We start from the raw sequence: 18,829 nt of genomic DNA on the forward strand, positions 1-18,829 counted from the left end.
AAAACTGAACCTGCAATAGGGTTTCTGTCTCTTTAGCATCTACAACTTTGAAATATTTTTTTGCAGGGACACCTGGATGGCTTAGTCAGTTAAGCATCTACCCTTGGCTCAGGTCATCATCTCAGGATCCTGGGATCGAGCCCCAAGTCAGGCTCTCTGCTCAGCGAAGAGTCTGCTCCTCCCTCTGACCCTACACTCTCTCCTGCTTTCTATCACTTTCTTTCTCTCTCTCTCTCTCAAATAAAATCTGTTTTTTAAGATTTATTTATTTATTTGACAGAGATCACAAGTAGGCAGAGAGGCAGGCGGAGAGAGAGAGAGAGGAGGAAGCAGGCTCCCCACTGATCAGAGAGCCTGATACAGTCTCAATTCCAGGACCCTGGGATCATGACCCAAGCTGAAGACAGAGGCTTTAACCACTGAGCCACCCAGGCTCCTCTCAAATATAATCTTTTAAAAAAATTTTTTTTCCAGAAAAATATGCAATTTTTTATTTTCTAACACATCATGAAAGCATGTGTTTTCTTTACAGAATTGGTAGCCTCAGAGCCATGGTACTTTGCAAGTGAGCTGGTGTCCTGCTTTCTCTCTTAACTTACATAGACTATTATGAAGACCAGTTACAAAGACCATTGTCCATTTAATTAAAGTAAAAGCCCAAATACAATATGCATGATCTCTCCAGTTGGAAATCACCCCTAGTAGAAAGTTGCACAATCACAACCAAATTGGGTCTGAATTTTTTGAAAATAGACATTTCATTTTAGTGCTAAACAGTGAGTGTTAAAGAGAGCCGTCCTTCACGGGAATCTGGAGACTCATCTCTTTTTTATGGTTGATAACCATAGATATTCTATTTTCTTCCTTGTCATTTCATGAGAGTCTGTGGAGCAGACTATGTACCTGAACATGGAGTGAGTAAGACTTCCATTTCAGACACAGCAGCTGTCAGTGTTGCCCAGGGAAATTACCATAGAGGCTGGGGACCGCTGATGTGTATCATTGTGTCTCTATGGGGCCAGATCCTGTGCTTTCCATACACCAAATCCAACCCACAATAACCCCGAGAGGTTAAGTACTTTGTCCACAGCCACATCACCCATAGTATTAAGATTAGAATGCAGATCTCTCCAAAGTGCACATTCTATGTATTGCTTGGCTTTGCCTCTGCATAAGCACTGAACCTTTCCAGATGATGACTTTTTTTTTTCCACCCTGTAATCATCACTCACTGATTCCATGTTTGAAAGAATAGTACAAAGGCAGTCCAACTGATGGTTTGGGTCAACTTCTTGATGAAATCAACTTGACTTTGCAATGTATAATGCAGTAAATCTAAAGGTGAGGATTGAAAGGAAATTATTAATGTGGAAATACGCACACACACACAATATTATACCCTAATATCAAGAGGAAATGGAATTTAAGCAAAATGAGCATAAAATTTATGAAAAAAAGAAAAACCATTTCCTTTGGTTGGGAGTTTTATATTTAGTAAAAAGGTGCTAGTAAAAGAATGAAAAGGCTTGACTATACTGAAATCCATGCCTAGGATTTATATATTCTGCCTTGCATCTGATTATCTGAAGCTTTTATCTATATTATTTGATTTACATTATTTTTTTGTTGCTGAGTTACTCCTGAGCAGGAAGGTTTTTTTCTGTTCTACAGATGGGAATTTTAGGTCCACAGAGGTCATGAGGCATATTCAAAAGCGGTAGAAATGCCAAGACCAGAATTCAGTTCTCTTGAGTAGTTGATGAGCTGAAAAAAGCACCATGGGCTCAGATGGGTAATTATCTTCAGCTTTTACAAGCTTAATTCATTGCAGCTGCAATAGACAAAGCAGTAATGAAGTATCTTCTGACTTCCTTTTGTTTTTAATTTTAAAGATTTTTGGTTAAATCCTAGACAGAGACTTTATTATGATAATATTCTTTTAGTTACATAGCTTTATCAAATGAAATTTTTCCTTTATGAAGTTGAGCAATTAATAGATTTACTTTGTCTTGACTGTGTTAAATTGATATCTCTCAATAGTAGGGCATGAATACATGATAGAGATATATTACTTTTTATCTGCATTTAGATTAGATTGTAGGAAATGTTCTCTGAGTCAGCAGCACAATTTAGGTCCTAGGTTAGGCCAGGAGCTTTGCTCTAAATCTTAGAGTCTGATCTGTCAAGATGCATGAGATCATGAAAGAAGATAATTCCAAAGAGTGATCACCAAGATTCATGAGGTGTGCATTTTGCAAATGTCAGAATCATCAAGAGATTTCTTGCTTTAGAATAAATTATAGAAAATAATTTTATTGATTTTTATTGATAATTTATTGAATAATTTCCTTTCTTATTTACCAGAAAATTATGATATTTTCTGAATATAAATTATTTAAACTCAAGATGATCTTAAATCCCAATGATTCAAAAGTTATTTCAGGATAGTTTTGTTCATTAGGAATTAAACTTCATTCTCATGCTTTATGTACTCTATTGGGTTTATCTTTTCAAAAAACCAACCAACTCTGAGTTTGTTCGTCTTTTCTATTGTCTTATTCTCTATTTCATATATTTCTGCTCTAATCTTTATTATTTCCTTCCTTTTGCTAACTTTGGGCTTAGTGTGTTCTTTTTCTCATTCCTTGAGAGTATATTGTTGGGTTGTTGATCTGAGAGTTTTCTTTTTTCTTAAGTATATGTTGATAGCTTCAGTCTTTCCTCTTAGAACTGCTTTTGCTGTATCCCATAAGTTTTGTTATGTTGTGTTTCCATTGTCTTTTGTCTCAAGACATTTTTTTCCCCGTTTGATTTCTTCTTTCATCGGTTGGTTGTTCAGAACTGTGTGGTTTAATTTCTACAAGCTTATGAACTTTCCAGCTTTCTTCCTGTGATGACTGATTTCTACTTCCATACCACAGTGGCCAGAAAACATACTTGATGTGATTTCTATCTTCTTGAATTTATTGAGACTTGTTTTGTGGCCTAACATCTGATGTGTCCTGAGAAGAGTGCATGTACTGCTGCTGATGCCTGGGATGTTCTGAATATGTCTGCTAGGTTGTTTGGTCTGCAGTGTTCTTCAGTTGCTAGTTCCCTATTGATTCCTGGTCTGGATCATCATCTATCCATTGTTCAGAGTGACATCTTCCCCAACTATTACACTACTGATGTTTATTTCTCCTTTTAGTTCTGTTTGTATGTGATTTATATATTTGGTGCTCTGATGTTAGGTATGTATTTAAAATGGTTATATCTCCTTGATGAATTGACCCCTTGATCATTATATATAATGACCAACTTTTGTCTCTGGATGACCATTTTTTGCTTCTTATGTTCTCAAAAACTTAATTTTCTGCAGTTAAAGACCTCCTGACAATGCCAAGATATTAATATTTTTGAAACCTGGAGAGTCTCGACTAAATGTTTCTGCTATGCTTTAAGGTTTACAAAGAAGATCTACCTCAGCTAAAGCAACAAAGTAAAGAGAAAAACCATGCAGTGCCCTTCCTCAAAAGAGAAAAGGCTCCTGAGGACAGCTTGAAACTCCAGTTCATACACGGGTGGGTGCCTGTCACCAGCCTTGTCAGACCATTGGGTCCCCTCTTCTTGGTGCTGTCCCACTTCAGGCTGGTTCTTCTCTCTGGTGTTTACTTACCTGAAGTTAATATTGGAACCATGATTCTCTGTCCGGTTGTCTCAGTTGATGTTCTGTGGCCATAACAATGTGTGTATCTAGATTTTTCATGCTTCATTGACTTCTGTACGCATATGTTTCTGTGGCTCATTGTTCCCCACTCTGTTCTCTCCCCAGTCCCTGTTCCTGTTACCCCCATATCTCCTGCTCTATTTAGCTGGCTCCACTTAGGACAATATTTTCTTCAAACAACTTTGCTTACATATGCCCACAATAATTTAGAATTTAAAAATAATGCTCAACCTTCCACACTTTAAGTTGACATCTAAAATTTTTCAGTGTAAGATTAAATGATTGTGAAGAATATAATGTCTAGTGCTTTATAAGTTCATCATTCATTGAAGGGGATCAGTCATAGATATTTGATTCCTACCACCCCCAATTTAAAAAGTACCTGAGCTCATATTTCTATGCTACTTTTCCCATAGAATTTTATTCTAATGTAGTATTTTTATGCTTGAATGGCTTTTATCGATCACCCTATCATACTTTTTGCAAGGAAAGAAATGTATATAAGTGCAATTTAAATTTAATTCCTTGTGATCCTAAGTCTCTAACTTGTGTTATCTGGCATGGTATCCACTTAAAGCCACTGGCCACATGAAATGTGGCTCATCTGAATTCAGATGTGTTGTAGGCATAAATGCACCCTGGATTTTGAAGACTTAGTATGAGATAAAAAATGTAATATATCTCATTAAAATGCTTTATATTAAGGGATGCCTGGGTGGCTGAACCAGTTAAGTGTCAGACTCTTGATCTCAGCTCCAGTCTTGATCTCAGCTGAGGTCATGAGTTCAAGTCCCATACTGAACATAGAGCCTACTTAAATGTTTTATATTGATTACATAATAATATTTTAGACATAATGGGTTAAATGTTCTTAAAATAATTTTCATCTGTTTCTTTTTCTTAATGTAGAAAATTTTTACTTACCTACATGGCTTGCATCATGTTCCTACAGGACATTGCTGCTCTTAGTGTTCATTCTTTTTTGGATTGAATTTTTGTTACAACTCTTAGTAGTTGAAAGCTTGTCAGACCAACATAAACATAGCACACATTCTAATAAGTACTTACCAAATATAAACAATTTTATTGGCAAGCAATTTTAATAAGATTTTTTTTCAGTGAGTTCAGATATATAAACACACATATTATTGCTAGAATGTGATAGAGTTTAGTATTGATTCTAGTCCCATTTTTCTTTTTTTAATAGTTATGAGAACTGAGAAAGCTTATATAAATAAGTAGATGAGAAAGGAAGCAATTTTGTCATACCAATCTTATTCAGTACTTTAAACTCCTCTTGCAAAACAGGTATATTTTGGGGCGCCTGGGTGGCTCAGTGGGTTAAGCTGCTGCCTTTGGCTCAGGTCATGATCTCAGGGTCCTGGGATCGAGTCCCACATCGGGATCTCTGCTCAGCAGGGAGCCTGCTTCCCTCTCTCTCTGCCTGCCTCTCCATCTACTTGTGATTTCTCTCTGTCAAATAAATAAATAAAATCTTTAAAAAAAAAAAAAAAAAAAAAACAGGTATATTTTGTAATTTTGGTACATCACATGAAAATATAATGATCTATCACCTGACAATTCAGTTAAATCACTCTTCAATTTTGTTAAAAGCAAAAAATTGGAAATCCTTTGACTTGGAAAAGAACTTCATATCTAGTTATTGAAATTGTTCACTTTCAACATCCGCACTTGAATTCATTTTGGTATTCTTGGGAGGTTCGATGCTGCAACCATAGTTCAATGTTACTATGGTTACACACCACAGTAAGATTCTAGGTGGACAGAGGAATGTGAGGGGAAGGTGATAGAGAAAGGGGAGGTGGGAAGGGAAAAGCTGCACCTCCTCACAGGTGTGTTCTCAGACTGGCCACTTTTAGGAAAGAACACATACACAGTAGCTGAGGCTCTAGTAACAAATTCTGTTAAAATTACCAGGGCACATTTGCCCTTTAGAGAGTCCTCACATGTCCTCAGAGCTCCTTGTAGCCCTGTTGAAGATTACTGTCCCAAGCGACTCTGGAGATACCTGAGGTTCTGCTTGTGCATGTGCCTATCAGTGTGATAGCTTTGTCTTCTAATCTCTCCTGCTCTGTTGACTCACTGTCCATTCAGCTACTGTGCATTTCTTGGACTTGTGCTTCAGTTACAGAGGCTACGACTGTAGAAACAATCTGTTCTACACGCAGACTGGGGAAGTGGTCTATCACATTGCTGCAGTTGCTGTCGTGTACAACAGACAGCAACACTCCCAGAGGCTGTACCTGGGGCATGATGATGACATTCTCAGCCTGACCATCCATCCAGTGAAGGACTACGTGGCCACTGGGCAGGTAGAGATCTCTCCTCTGAGATGGGGGCCTAGCCAAAGAGAGACAGGATTTACTTTTGAACCTAGCTTACATACTGGTTTAAGAAATACTTGATAGAAACATGAGGCATGAAGCTGAAGATTCAATGAAAGCTGGGTCATGTTGTGATGGTGGGAATGTCAAGCCTCTGAGGGATTTCATCTTGACATGATATGTACGAACAGGATTAGCTAAAACTAAACCAAGTTCCATGAATGCAGTCTTAAGATATTTTCCTCCTTACTGTATACCCAGTACCTATTGTATCCTCGGTAATCAATGGTTATTGAATGAACCGTATTTTAATACTAACATAACATCTAGTTATTTTTGCAAAACTTAAAGTCATGAGTTTTGACTAATTCATCATTTTATATTTTAACCTTTCAAAAAAACCAAAATACCTTCAGAATCATTTTGGGATGCCTAAACTTTGGATTGAACCTATCATTGAAAAGCCACTCAAAACAGAGGCCTGCATTCAGACATTTTGTGCTTGGAAAGGGAAGAGATAAAGTCAACTTTATTAACCAAAAAATCCATTAAACTCAGATTTATTATTTTGTGGTAAAGCATTAATGTTAATAGTATTTTCAGTTTTGTATTCTTTTCTTCCAATGGAAAGAGTACATTTTGGTTCAGTTTTATCATGGGCTTTTAACAGCTTTTAAGACTTAAACTGATCTGCAACATGTAAGTGGCAAATTCAAGGAAAAGCATGTGGTATGAGGGTCAGAAATTAACAAGAAATGAGTGTTTCTGAGACCTGACATAAAGGTGGTAGAGAAGTCTTTGCACAGAGTTCATAGCCTCATGTTCATGAGATGAGTGGTGAAAGTGAGGGCATAAAGGGAGTCATTCCCCAGAAATGTGCATTGGAGGAGAAGAAAGTCCATAGCGCTCATATAATTCATAAAAGGATTATAGTCCTTCAAAAGCGAAGTGCCATTAACTGACATACTGGTTTGCTAGCAACTGTATATTAGGCCATCTCTTTTGAATTAGCTGACATGATTAAGTTTCTTACAAGTAATTGATGACCACTTTGTACTTTGTACTTTGTACTTTTCACTCTCCTCCCTCCCCCTTTTATTGTTCTTATAAACAGATGACCTTGGTTCATGTGCATTTAATAACTTTGCTTTGAAAGAAGAGCAGAGATTGGTTCTTTGTGTAAACCCCTGAGGAGATAACCACATTCTATACTGTAATTGCTGAGAGACAAACCAGTGACTAATCAGTACACCAGTAACCACTCCAGGGGTAACTGGGCCTCCATACAACAGTATAGGAGTTGGCTGGATTCTGCTTAGTTATGTGCATGCCTTTATGTCCCATTTTCCCTCTTATATTCATTTCACCCAACAGGGTTCTTTTTTCCCTTACAATTAAGTGAGGAAAATGACTTTAGTAGTAAAACTTTTTTCCATTGTTGGGAAGTGGTGGGAGAGAAGTTTGTATCCCCTCAAGGAGAATCCACCTTAAGAACAGGTAAGCCACGAAACTGTCATTTCCCAGGGGAGAAGCAGAGCCAGGCTTTCTCGGGTGAGTGAAATAATTGAGATGGGTAACAGAACTCTGAGGTCAGGACCGTAACATTGTGCAGGTGACTTCCTTGACCAAGAAGTGGAATTGTATGTGGAGTTGAGAAGGCAGGAGAGAGAAATGTCAAACTAACCCAAAAAGCACAGTGGACATTTGATTGTACCTTCCCTGGCAGCGATGAGCCAGGTTAGGCCGGCCTGGCACCCAATTTGATACCCAGAACGAGCCTGTTTGACTCTTTGTGCCTCTGTTTTCTCATCTGGAAAATAACGGTGTCGGGCCAGATGATTTCTGGGAGAGGCTGCCTACTCTCCAGATGTGTGGTTTTGGATTTCTGAGAAGCACCTGACTCGGAAGGCTCTCTAAGAATGACCCTTAGGAATTATTCTCGTTAAAATTTCTGAGTAGTTAATAACACTCATCCTGTTATTTAAGGTTGGAAGAGATGCTGCTATTCACGTGTGGGACACACAAACTCTAAAATGTCTGTCGCTACTGAAAGGACAACACCAGAGAGGAGTGTGTGCGCTCGATTTTTCAGGTAAGCACCTGTTTTCCACAGAAGTCACTGATGGTTTTGTATTTACTTAGGCCCGGGTTTTGGGGGTTTTGTTTTTGTTTTTACAGGCTCCTAATTAGTCGAGTTCTGTTTGTAATAAGCTAAGCCCTTGGTACGTCAGCTATCCAGACTCAGACCGGAAATCAGATATGTGAATACCTCACACAAAAAATGTGCTATTTAGATTACACGTCCTCTCCCAGTTTCCTCTCTCCTAAGTCATTACCCAGAGCTCACACTGTGCTCTGCATTTGTTCGAGCTGTTTGAAATCCAGAGCAGCTGTTGCTGTAGAGAGTCTTAGCTGCGAATGTCTGGCAGTGACTCAGAACATCAATTTCATCTCTCCAAATAAGTGGGAGTATGGCACTTGCAATTTAAAATATACAAAACTAGAGGGAGGGCTGCAAATTCTCTGCAAAGGGCCACTTTACAACCTTGTGTTTTGGAAATAAATTTCAGATTGAAAACAACAGAGCTGGGTTTTCCATCTCCTTAATTTAAGATTTGAACACAGTACTATTAGAATACTAGCTGATGAATGTCATTTCCTTTACAGTGAGGCTGTTTCTTTAAGCTAGAATGGAGAATGAGGTCCTATCACCAGAGGTGTTTTTATCTGGAATTTTAAATTCCAATTGTAGAAGCTAGATAAGTAGAAAAATTATAAACTTTCTACCAAAAATTGATTCTTTACTTTCTTTCTTTTTCTAAATTCCATTCAGATGTTTAATATGTGCAGTGTGTGTAATGTTAATCATTAAGTTCAATGACCCCACAACTGCATTCTCCTTCCTCTGTCCCCCTCTCTCTACTTCCCTTGCTCAGGCCTGAACTCCTTCTCATCTCTGCCATGATAGTCGTGCTGGACTCTGATTCCATTCCATCTCCACTTTCTCAGTCCTTCCCATGCAGTTCTGGAGTCTTCTGGAAACACAGTTACATTGCTACATTGCCGCCATGGTTGGTTGGCTCCTCTTGGTTGGCTGACTCAGGGCTAAGCCTTTGGTTGGTCATTCACAACCTTCTATGACGTGGCCTCAACTTTCCTTTGCGGTGTTTCCGCCCGCCCACTCACTCATGTTCTGTTAGGTCTCCCTAGCCATAGAACCGAAATGCCCGTTTCTCCTTCTTTTTGCCTGTGTCCCTTTGCTCATGCTGCTGCCACATGCCCATTTACGTTCTCCCATCTTTTAAGATCATGCTGCAAGTTTCTCATACAACCTTGCAGGGAGAAATAACCTTCCCCTTGTTCTGCATCCCTGGCCTGTGGCTGTCATCGTCCTCATGCTGCCTGTTGGGGTCCATGTGGTGCAGTAGCTGTTAGTGCTAGTGCCCTTCTCACACAGTAACCTGCTGGGCCAGCAGAGCCCGTCCCTCTCCTCCCCACCGTGCACATTGTTGTGCTGCGGACACAGAAGTGACTCCAAAACTGTGAAGGAATGAATGAGGCTTTGCCTCATACACTTGTCTCACCTGTCACTGCTACTACTAGAACCTCACACTGTAAATCATGTTTGGGTGAAAATGATCTCTTTTATGTTTTAACCTCCAGTAACATGGGGCAGTGTTGGGGGGATTGTTTGTGACTCCATACTCTCACATACTGTAAACTACTGTACAAATCTGAATTGTTGTATCATTATTAGAGGCTATTTGATACTTTCTGTGGTTTTTGAACTAATAAAGCTCCAGGCTAGAGTCCCTACTCCACACTGGCAGGCATATGAGGTCAGGAATGCATGAGTACCGAGGGAGAGAGAACAGTTCGGCATGCCGCCTGCCTGCGGTAAGCCTGGATGACACACCCAGTGACAGTGAATACAAAGTCCCCAAACTTCCTGAAGTTAGATGGGCCTACAGCTTTAAAATAGGAGTGTCGTATGTCCTTGATAAAGCAGTAAAATCTGAAAGGAAATCACAATTTGCGTTCAAATATGGTTCTCTTCCAAGGATGTGAATGAATTTCCTCTGCTTTTTTTCCATGGCTCTACTCCTCAGTAGCTCAGCTGCCCTTTTCCTAAAATTAACTCTGTGAACCAATACATATGTATGTACTTAATATAAAAATTATATTACTAAATATGCTTTAGAGAAGTAGTAAGAGACCCATTAGCAAAAATAAATAAAACATAAATGTGCATTAAATTATAGAGAATCTAATATATTCATATTTTTGGCAACATTAAAAATTGACTCTATAACTCCAGCAGATAATTTGGCACCATGTAATAAAAGCTGTAACTCAAAATGACAAGTTTGCAGACTATGTGTATTTCATACATATTTCTATGTATTAAGTGAAAGAGAAAAATAGAATTCAAAATAGCATCTATTCACTGATTTCCACTGGAAATGTGTGTATGTGTATTAACGTATAAGCAGAGTGGCAGGAAATTTAGAATAATGTAAATTGAATTTAATAATCATTAGAGTATTTTTTCTGTAGAATTAATTTCTTTGTTTTTAAATTAAGATACATCAAAAGAACTAATGCCTGTTACTTGCATACCTTTAGGGAAGGGATTAGAGGAATGTTGATCAAAGACATTGAATAGAGATGAGTTAGTAGCAGTAAGCTGGTCCCCAGTAACTTGTGTTTGATCCTTCTTTGAATGTGTAACACTTACCTGAGACAAATTATGATGGCTGGTTGATCTTTGTGGTCTCCCTGGCACCTCCTGAAGTGTGAGCAGAGGTCTCTTTGATTTAAGTTATATTGATAGTACTTTGTGTGATAATGATAAAACAAAAAGCCCTGTATCACATTCTAGACCAAGAATGGAGATCCAGAGAGTTTGTTGGTATGGCTGTGGTAAAAGTCAGACCATGGCAGATCCTGAGCTAGAACCCAGGTCTCCTGGCCTCAGTGCAGTAAGAAGGCCACCAGGCCTGGGGTTTCGAGCTGACAAGAGCTATGCCAGGAACTCTCCACTGAGCCCTCTTGCCCACTCCTGCCTCTGCCCTCCATCAGAGCCAGTGCAAACTCTGAGTGTGAGAATCATCCCTGGAGCCCTCAGTGTCCCCCGTTTACCCAAAGGCAAGTGTCTCCAGCTGCCCCACCTCGCCTTGCCGGTGTAAAGGTGGAATAGGCATGCTGGTGCTCAGGGGCGCCATACAAACAACCCCCAGTGAAAAGAGAGCCCTGTCCTAGAACAGCCTTGAATCACACATTGATGTGAATAGGAACAGGAGCAACTATACCTTTCTTTTGGGAAGTAGCCTAAGTCAACATGCCAAGAGAGATTACTTAGATTTCCCTATTGATCCACATGAGCAGGGCACCAACACTGGCCATTACCTAGCTGGTGGCACCATCTGTGTACCTCAGGACCCCATATCCATCCATTTCTTATAAGCCAGCTCACTTAGGGAGGTATTGTAGAGACATGATAGGACATTTGTCTCTTATTAGAAGAAAAAATTGTCATGGAAATACAGAGCAGGCAACAAATAGATGTGAAAATGAGACAAGCAGTCATATGTGGGGGTTTAGATTAATCTGTTCTTGCCACTGTTGTTAAGCAAACAAAAAGACATTTTTTTTTTAAAGATTTTATTTATTTATTTGACAGAGAGAGATCACAAGTAGGCAGAGAGGCAGGCAGAGAGAGAGAGGAGGAAGCAGACTTCCTGCTGAGCAGAGAGCCTGATGCGGGACTCGATCCCAGGACCCTGAGATCATGACCTGAGCCGAAGGCAGCGGCTCAACCCACTGAGCCACCCAGGCACCCACAAAAAGACATTTTTAATGGAAAAGCATAACACATAACTCTGTAAACAAGAAGGAATGAATTTACATGATCTCACTTAATTCAGAGACTCTTTGCTCTGTGAGTATATTACCACTGACTAGGGAAAAACGGAGCCATCTTTGATTTTGTGCTTACAGGACAGAAGGTGCCTCCATGTGAATAGGAAACCAGATAAGAAGCAAAGTTTCAGCCACATAATTTTTTTTTAATTTAATATCCTACTCATATTTTTAAAAATCTTCACTGAATAATACTGATTTCCACAAGGGCACTTCCAAGACCAACTGGATTTCACTATGTTCAATCCTAAAAATCTATACATTTTTTATGAGCCCTGAATGCAGGGACCAACTTGTAATTGTTGAAGGAGAGATTTTCTCTTTCCACTATGCCCTTTACTGTTGTTGACATTAAGTGCCTTAGAATTATTTCTGGACCATGTCACCAAATATCCATAATTAATACATACTGTGACTGGAAGGATTTAAAAAGGACATTACCTTGACTCTAAAAATATGGCTGGAAAAAAAAACCCCAAAACTCCAGCTGGTCAAGGAACAATGGATTTTCAAAGCAAAAGCCAAGTCTCCTTGGGGGATGGTGGAAGAGGGCAAAAACTAGGAAAAGATAAAAAGGTGGCCAATTATATTTCCGAACCATGTGGTATGCAGAAATCGCTTACACCTGCAGAATGTAAGAAAAGGTCACTATCCTAAAGAAGAGGCACGTCTGGAGGTTGTTGAGGCACCTCTGGATTTGACTGTTCTTCATTTCTCCTCATAGTCCTGAATTGAGGTAGAAAGGAATATAACCATGAAAAGCTGATAGGGCGTTGCAGAAATGCTAATAAAAGCCTCCCCAAATTAATTTACCCCAAGATCTTCTTCCAAAGGCACAAAACTTGAACCGTCATTTTCAATGTGTGAATGCTTGCATTCTAAGGATATATTAATATAGATACACAGGTTATGAAAGGAAACACAAAATGTAGACTTAATAAATGGGGAAAAAAGAGGCACTGAATATTAGTGCCAAGTTTTTGAAAGAAATGATAATTAAAACAAATACAATTTGTATAGCTAGATAACATAGCATATTGTCTTTCCCTTCATACTACCCGTAAACACATTTTTTTTTTGAAGATTTATTTATTTTAGAGGGAGAGTGTGCGAGTGGGGGAGGGCAGAGGGAGAGGAGAGAAGCAGACTCCCTGCTGAGTGGGGAGCCCACTGCTGGGCTTGATCCTAGAACCCCAAGATCACAACCTGAGCCTACACTAAGATTGGAGACTTCACCGGCTAAGCCACCCAGGCGCCCCCATATGCACACCCTATCTTTGTCTCCCTCTTCCTCCTCAGTGTCACCAATATTCCTCAGCGTTCACTGGAAACTTTAGTGGGAGGATCACAAAGGAATCGGGATATGATTATTCCAAGCCCTAGCAGAGCTTATAAGCTAAAAAAGGAGAGCGGAATCTCTGAAAAATAAAATCACCAAAATACAGAGACATAGCACTACAGAAGCAGAACCAAGCATCCCAAGAGGTACAGAAAGAGTAATGTTGGTAATGAATAGGAAGCCATGATCAGTTCCCTCTCCCAATCGTTTAGAAAGAGACCTCACACAATTTAAAGCCTGGTAATGGTTAAGTATAAGGACTATCCTTCATCTTGATTCAGAAGACACATTTGTGTAACATAATCCCTTGATAATTTAGCACTTTTGGAAAGCATGAATGTCTCATCTGGTACTGAGCCCAACAGCTTGAAAGGGTTCATGTAACTTTCAAACTATTGCCTCATACTTAGTCCAGAATTGAGGAGGATTTGTTTGTTAAGCCAGGCTCTTCCTTTCTCTGACTCTGCTGCTGCCTCTGGAGATGGAAGCTTGGTGGCTTGGGGGACCGTCTGGCACAAGGAAGTGCTCTCACGGGTGGGGCCCTAGTTAGCAGATGGGGAGGGTTGCCAGATTTAGCCAATGGAAATACAGAAGGCCAAATAATTTTTTAGTACAAGTATGTTCCATGCAATGCACCTATAAATACGTAATTTAAATAATGCATGGGACCTACATATACTAAGAAATTATTCATGACTTATCTGAAATTCCAGTTTAACTAGGCCTCCTTTATTTTACCTGGCCACTCTAATGGGACATCTACCCCAGACCTGCCTTTGAAAATACCAGTTAAGACCCTGGGTAGACTGGGGGAAAATAGCATATTAGATACTTTTATTTCTTTGCCCCCATATTGTGGGTCCTCTGTCATCCCAGAAGACACCTGCTAAACTGATAGTGAATCTAGTTACCCATCTCCCATCTCCCAGTCAGCACGGAGCTAAGGTGGTGTCGCTGAGCCCAGACACTCCTCTTGTGAGTCTGGCTTGTGAGGAGGAAGCAAGGGGAGGACTTGCTAACTCTATGGCCTCTTTGGTCTTGAAGGGAAAAAGCATATAAACTATTTTTGATTTTCAATTTAATTACATAGACAATATATTTTAAGTTTTTTTTTTTTAAAAACAACCCAAGTGTCTGTTATAGTCATCATTGATGATACTATAAATAATATTTAATACTAGAGGCAAATGTTCATCATACAACAAGTGAAAAAAGATTAGATAATACTATATTCATTATCATCCTGGTTTTGTTTTTTAAAAGCATGTGGAGAAACTGACAGGATATATACCAAAAGGTAGGCCTAAAAATTGGGATGAGTTTTAAATTTCCTCTATCTATATTTTCTAAATGTCCTATAATAAGCATAGTACATTTGAAACAGGGAATCTAAGAGATTAAGATTTTTTAATTATAATATCTTTTGAAAGAATTTTTGAAATAAAATTTAGTTTCTATAATGCTCTTATCTTGGAGATTTAAATAGAATCTGATTTTTTAAAGCTTAAAATAGACTGAGTTATAAAGCCAAATGGCTCTTTGAGAAAATGTCATGATCTTTGTTTGCCATAAAATAGACAAGGCTTTTGTGATGTACTTGGGAGGCCTCCCCCAGCTCTGTGTCTCAGACTGGAGTGTTAGATCAGTGATTTAATTCATCAACCAGTTATGATGGGTTAGGAAGCTCAACTGTTACTAGTTATTCCATGAGGTCCAGCTAGTATATCATACTTCTAACATATTGTAGCCTAAATAATACTCTTAAGACCCATTTCATATTTGTCTTTACAGTATATAAAATGTTTTGGTTTTTCTTTGAAGAAATGAGTCATTTGCCATTTGTGTTGTTTTCATACAGCTGATGGAAAATGTCTGGTGTCGGTTGGTTTAGACGATTTTCACAGTATTGTGTTTTGGGACTGGAAAAAGGGAGAAAAGATAGCCACCACAAGGTAAGGCGGTGCCAACGTCATGCGGCATCCTGCTGATTCACTCATTTCAGTAAAGGTCAATAGTTTCCATTTTCTGGTCAGATTTCATCTTCAAACTCAGATGGAATTCACATGGAAAGCTTAACACTGAAGTGAAAACATGCTGCAATATTTCATGGAGACAGACCTGACTTAGAGCAGTTAATGTTTGTTTCAGAGAACTGGAAAATTCTGAAACCCTTTCCAGAAAGTTACTCATCACTTTGCTTTTAGTAATATACTCATTGCTTTTATCAAAGCTTTCTCCAGCAGTAGAAAAGCAGCTATTCTCAGACTTGGGGCTCGCCCCTTGTTTTTCAACCATCTTGCCTCTGGTAGAGGAGTGTCAATGTCACTGGAGTCAGAAGTCCCATTTGTCATGAGGCTGTGTCATGCTGGGAAGGAGGCCCCGTAGTGTGCGTCTGCCTCTCGCTTTCAAAGCAGGCAAATTGTTTCCCTAATCTCCCTATCTTATAAATAGACTTTCCAACACCGACTGCTGTTTATAGGCCACCTGTCCTCCCTGACCCCACCCTCCCTCCCTGCTGAATCAGCCTGAGGTCTGAACACTGCTTTCTACTCCTACTTACGCTGGACTTAGCTGTTTGCCCAGCCGTGGTCAGAGGTCAACATAGTTGGCAGTCCAGGCCCAGTGATATAATTCGCTGCTCAAGACGGGTTATCAGCTTACCTCTCCACTAGCTCTTCTTCACATGAACCAACATCATTTCTGTCTCTCAGTATAAAGTCATTTTTAAGTTAATGGCTTTGAACCTCACTATTCACTTTGTATATTAATATTTCCCTTCACAGTATTACATAGGAAGATAGGGTTTGGGTGTTTTTTGTTTGTTTGTTTTGTTTTTTTTTGCAATTTGATTAAGTGAATGAAGATCTGTGAGTTGTTGGAGACTCAGAGCAGGAACAGATGGAGCCCTGAGGACTCCAGCTGACCATCTTAGGAGAAAGACAGAAGATTTTCTAATAAGTGCTATTGAGATGAAATTCTTGGCAGCAAATAACAACTCATAAATCTGCCTGCCCAAGTGGGCTTTCTTGGTCTCTCTTTCTAGAATACCACTCTGTTTTATCATTCCCTACTAGTACTCAGATTCAGCTCCTCATTAGAACTCTGCTTTTCCTTTAGACTAATACACTGAATTTTAGTTTAATATTTCTGATAACATGCCAATTGAAATGCAGATTAGTTTAGGCAAAGCACTTGTCTGCATTTTTAAAGCAATAGAAAAGCAATTATCCTGCTAGAAAACCCTCTGCAACCTTCTGTGGCACAGCTGTTGTATGCCAGGAACATTCATAGAAATGGAAGAAATAAATATTCAAATTTTAAGGGTATATATTTTATATACTGGGTAGGATTACTTCTATTTAATTAACACAAAGTGACTTAACACCATTATATTAGTAGCACAGTTTATTTTTGGAATTGCTCCCAAGCCTTATGTCACATTCCCCAAACAGGACACCTGCAAAATTGCCCTCCAAGAATATTTTTGCAATTGTAACATTAACCAGTGCTCTTTCCAAGAAGGAATGTCATGGATTGCTAAAGTTCTTTGAAGACAACTAGGTTTTAAGATAATAAATCGGTAAATACTAAAGTACCTCTTTACATAATATTTATATAAATTTATATAATAATATAAATAAATACAAGTATACAAATAAAAACTCTGTTGCCTTCAGTCACATGCTTAGGCAGATAGAAACCTTAAAAACTGGGGCATTAGGGGTATCTGGCTGGCTCAGGAGAGCGTGTGACTCTGGATCTCGGGGTTGTGAATTTGAGCCCCACGCTGTTGTGGAGATTACTTTAAAAAACAATAACAACAACAACACAGGCATGCGTGCGCACACGTGCACACACACACACACACACACATAGACCAAAACTGGGCCATGAAAGAAGTGACAAAGAAAAACAGGTGACACTTTACTGAAGTCACTTTTACTTTACTGAAGACACTTTACTTGAAGCCAGTAAGGCTTCAAGGAGTCTTCATAGCTCCTGAGAGGGCTTGATTCGCTCAGTGACGCCCCTCACTTCGTACTTGTGTGTCTCAGTCATGCCAGTGGTGGGCACGAGCCCAGCTTAGCTGCAAATCTGCTTCTGGCAGCCTCCCTCAACCCCCAACCCCGGGATGTGAGAGCTGCCCCTGGAGGGACAGGCAAGGCAGGAGCCATGGGGGGTCACCAGCTAACACCAGGTCTAAGGGGCACCGCCTGCACTTGTGAAAATGCTGCACAGAAGCTCCTTTGTTCTCAACTCAGAGAAACTAGAGAAATCCGGGATTGGCACGTGGAGCTCTTACTGCAAGATTGCTAGAGACTTAATCCCAATCTCTGAATGGTTCTTTCATCTCTTTGCTAATTTTCATGAAAGATTTCAATCACCTCTGTTACAAATGAATTTTTTCATTTTTTTTTCCTTTTGAAGGTTGTTCAGATTTTAGTGTTATAGTTGAGTAACCCATTTAATAACCAAAGCCAATCTCTTATGGACAGGAGTTAAATCACCTAATATCAGTGTCAGTCAGAGAAGAATAAGGAGATAATCAGGTGCCTCTATGTCCCTTTATTTGCATTTCAAATCAAATACACCAGTAGCAGGACTGTGGGGGACAGTGACTAATTATTCTTGACAGGCTTCATCTGAGAAGCACGAATAGGAGCAAAAGGTACAGTAGTCAAGGTGCCTAACAAGAATACTTACACTGTCCATGTGACATAATTGCACTCCTGGAAATCTCAGGGACAAAACATGGGCTCGGGAAGAGCAGGTACACAGACTTGCAGAGTGTGTGTTTCTATGTGAGCCCTGTTCGGTTTTTTATAGGTCCCCACCTGGACATGCATTTAGGGAATGGGATAAAGTCTCCTGCAGACCAAATTGGCACCTTTCTTTTCTCACTTTCCTTTTTAAAAATGAGTATCTCTTTTTTAGAATCACATGCATTACTCTTTTCTGTTTTCAAAATAATGCATGATCAATATAGAAAAGTTAGCACAAAAACGCGCCAACAGGAAAATGAAAATAATCCATTATTCTACAACCCACGACAGAGCCAACATTTTAGCATATGTTCTTTAGTGTATATTGTTCTAGTATGCTTATCCATTTTTATTCATATGTAATATATTTCACATAGGGCTCTGCAACTGGCTTCTTTTTGTCATTCACCAGTATGCCCTCTCACTTTACTCTTACTATTACCTAACTTGTTCTTTTTTATTATTCTGTATTGTGGGCTCTTTTATTTATTTTTGTATAAGCATATGTTGGCCTTTTTAAATTTTTTTTCAAATATTTATTTGGTTTCTAGTTAGTTACTATATAGTGTAGTATTGGTTTCAGGAGTAGAATTCAGTGGCTAACCACTTATGTACAACACCCAGAGCTCATCTCAAGTGCCCTACTTAATACCTATCACTCATTTATTCCATCCCCTCACTCCCTTCCCTCTGTCAACCTGCACTTTGTTCCCTATAGTTGAGTCTCTTATGGTGTGTTTTCCTCTCTCTC

General features: G+C 39.2%; 1 protein-coding gene across 6 annotated transcripts in view; it reads left to right on the forward strand.

Annotated features, from left to right (window-relative positions):
- The window catches only part of EML6 (EMAP like 6), a 284,967-nt gene that overhangs the window by 181,984 nt on the left and 84,154 nt on the right, over positions 1 to 18,829 (forward strand). For all 6 annotated transcript variants that reach the window (XR_009357213.1, XR_009357214.1, XR_009357212.1 and 3 more), the window contains exons 14-17: positions 3,445 to 3,563; positions 5,856 to 6,042; positions 8,041 to 8,146; positions 15,174 to 15,267. Coding sequence is in view for 3 of the 6 variants with exons in the window: in XM_059187676.1 (XP_059043659.1) it covers positions 3,445 to 3,563; positions 5,856 to 6,042; positions 8,041 to 8,146; positions 15,174 to 15,267 (506 nt within the window). In the remaining 3 variants the exon portion in view is untranslated. The remainder of the gene's footprint in view (positions 1 to 3,444; positions 3,564 to 5,855; positions 6,043 to 8,040; positions 8,147 to 15,173; positions 15,268 to 18,829) is intronic.

This window comes from Mustela lutreola, chromosome 9 (assembly GCF_030435805.1).
Source record: "Mustela lutreola isolate mMusLut2 chromosome 9, mMusLut2.pri, whole genome shotgun sequence".
Taxonomy (NCBI): Eukaryota; Metazoa; Chordata; class Mammalia; order Carnivora; family Mustelidae; genus Mustela; species Mustela lutreola.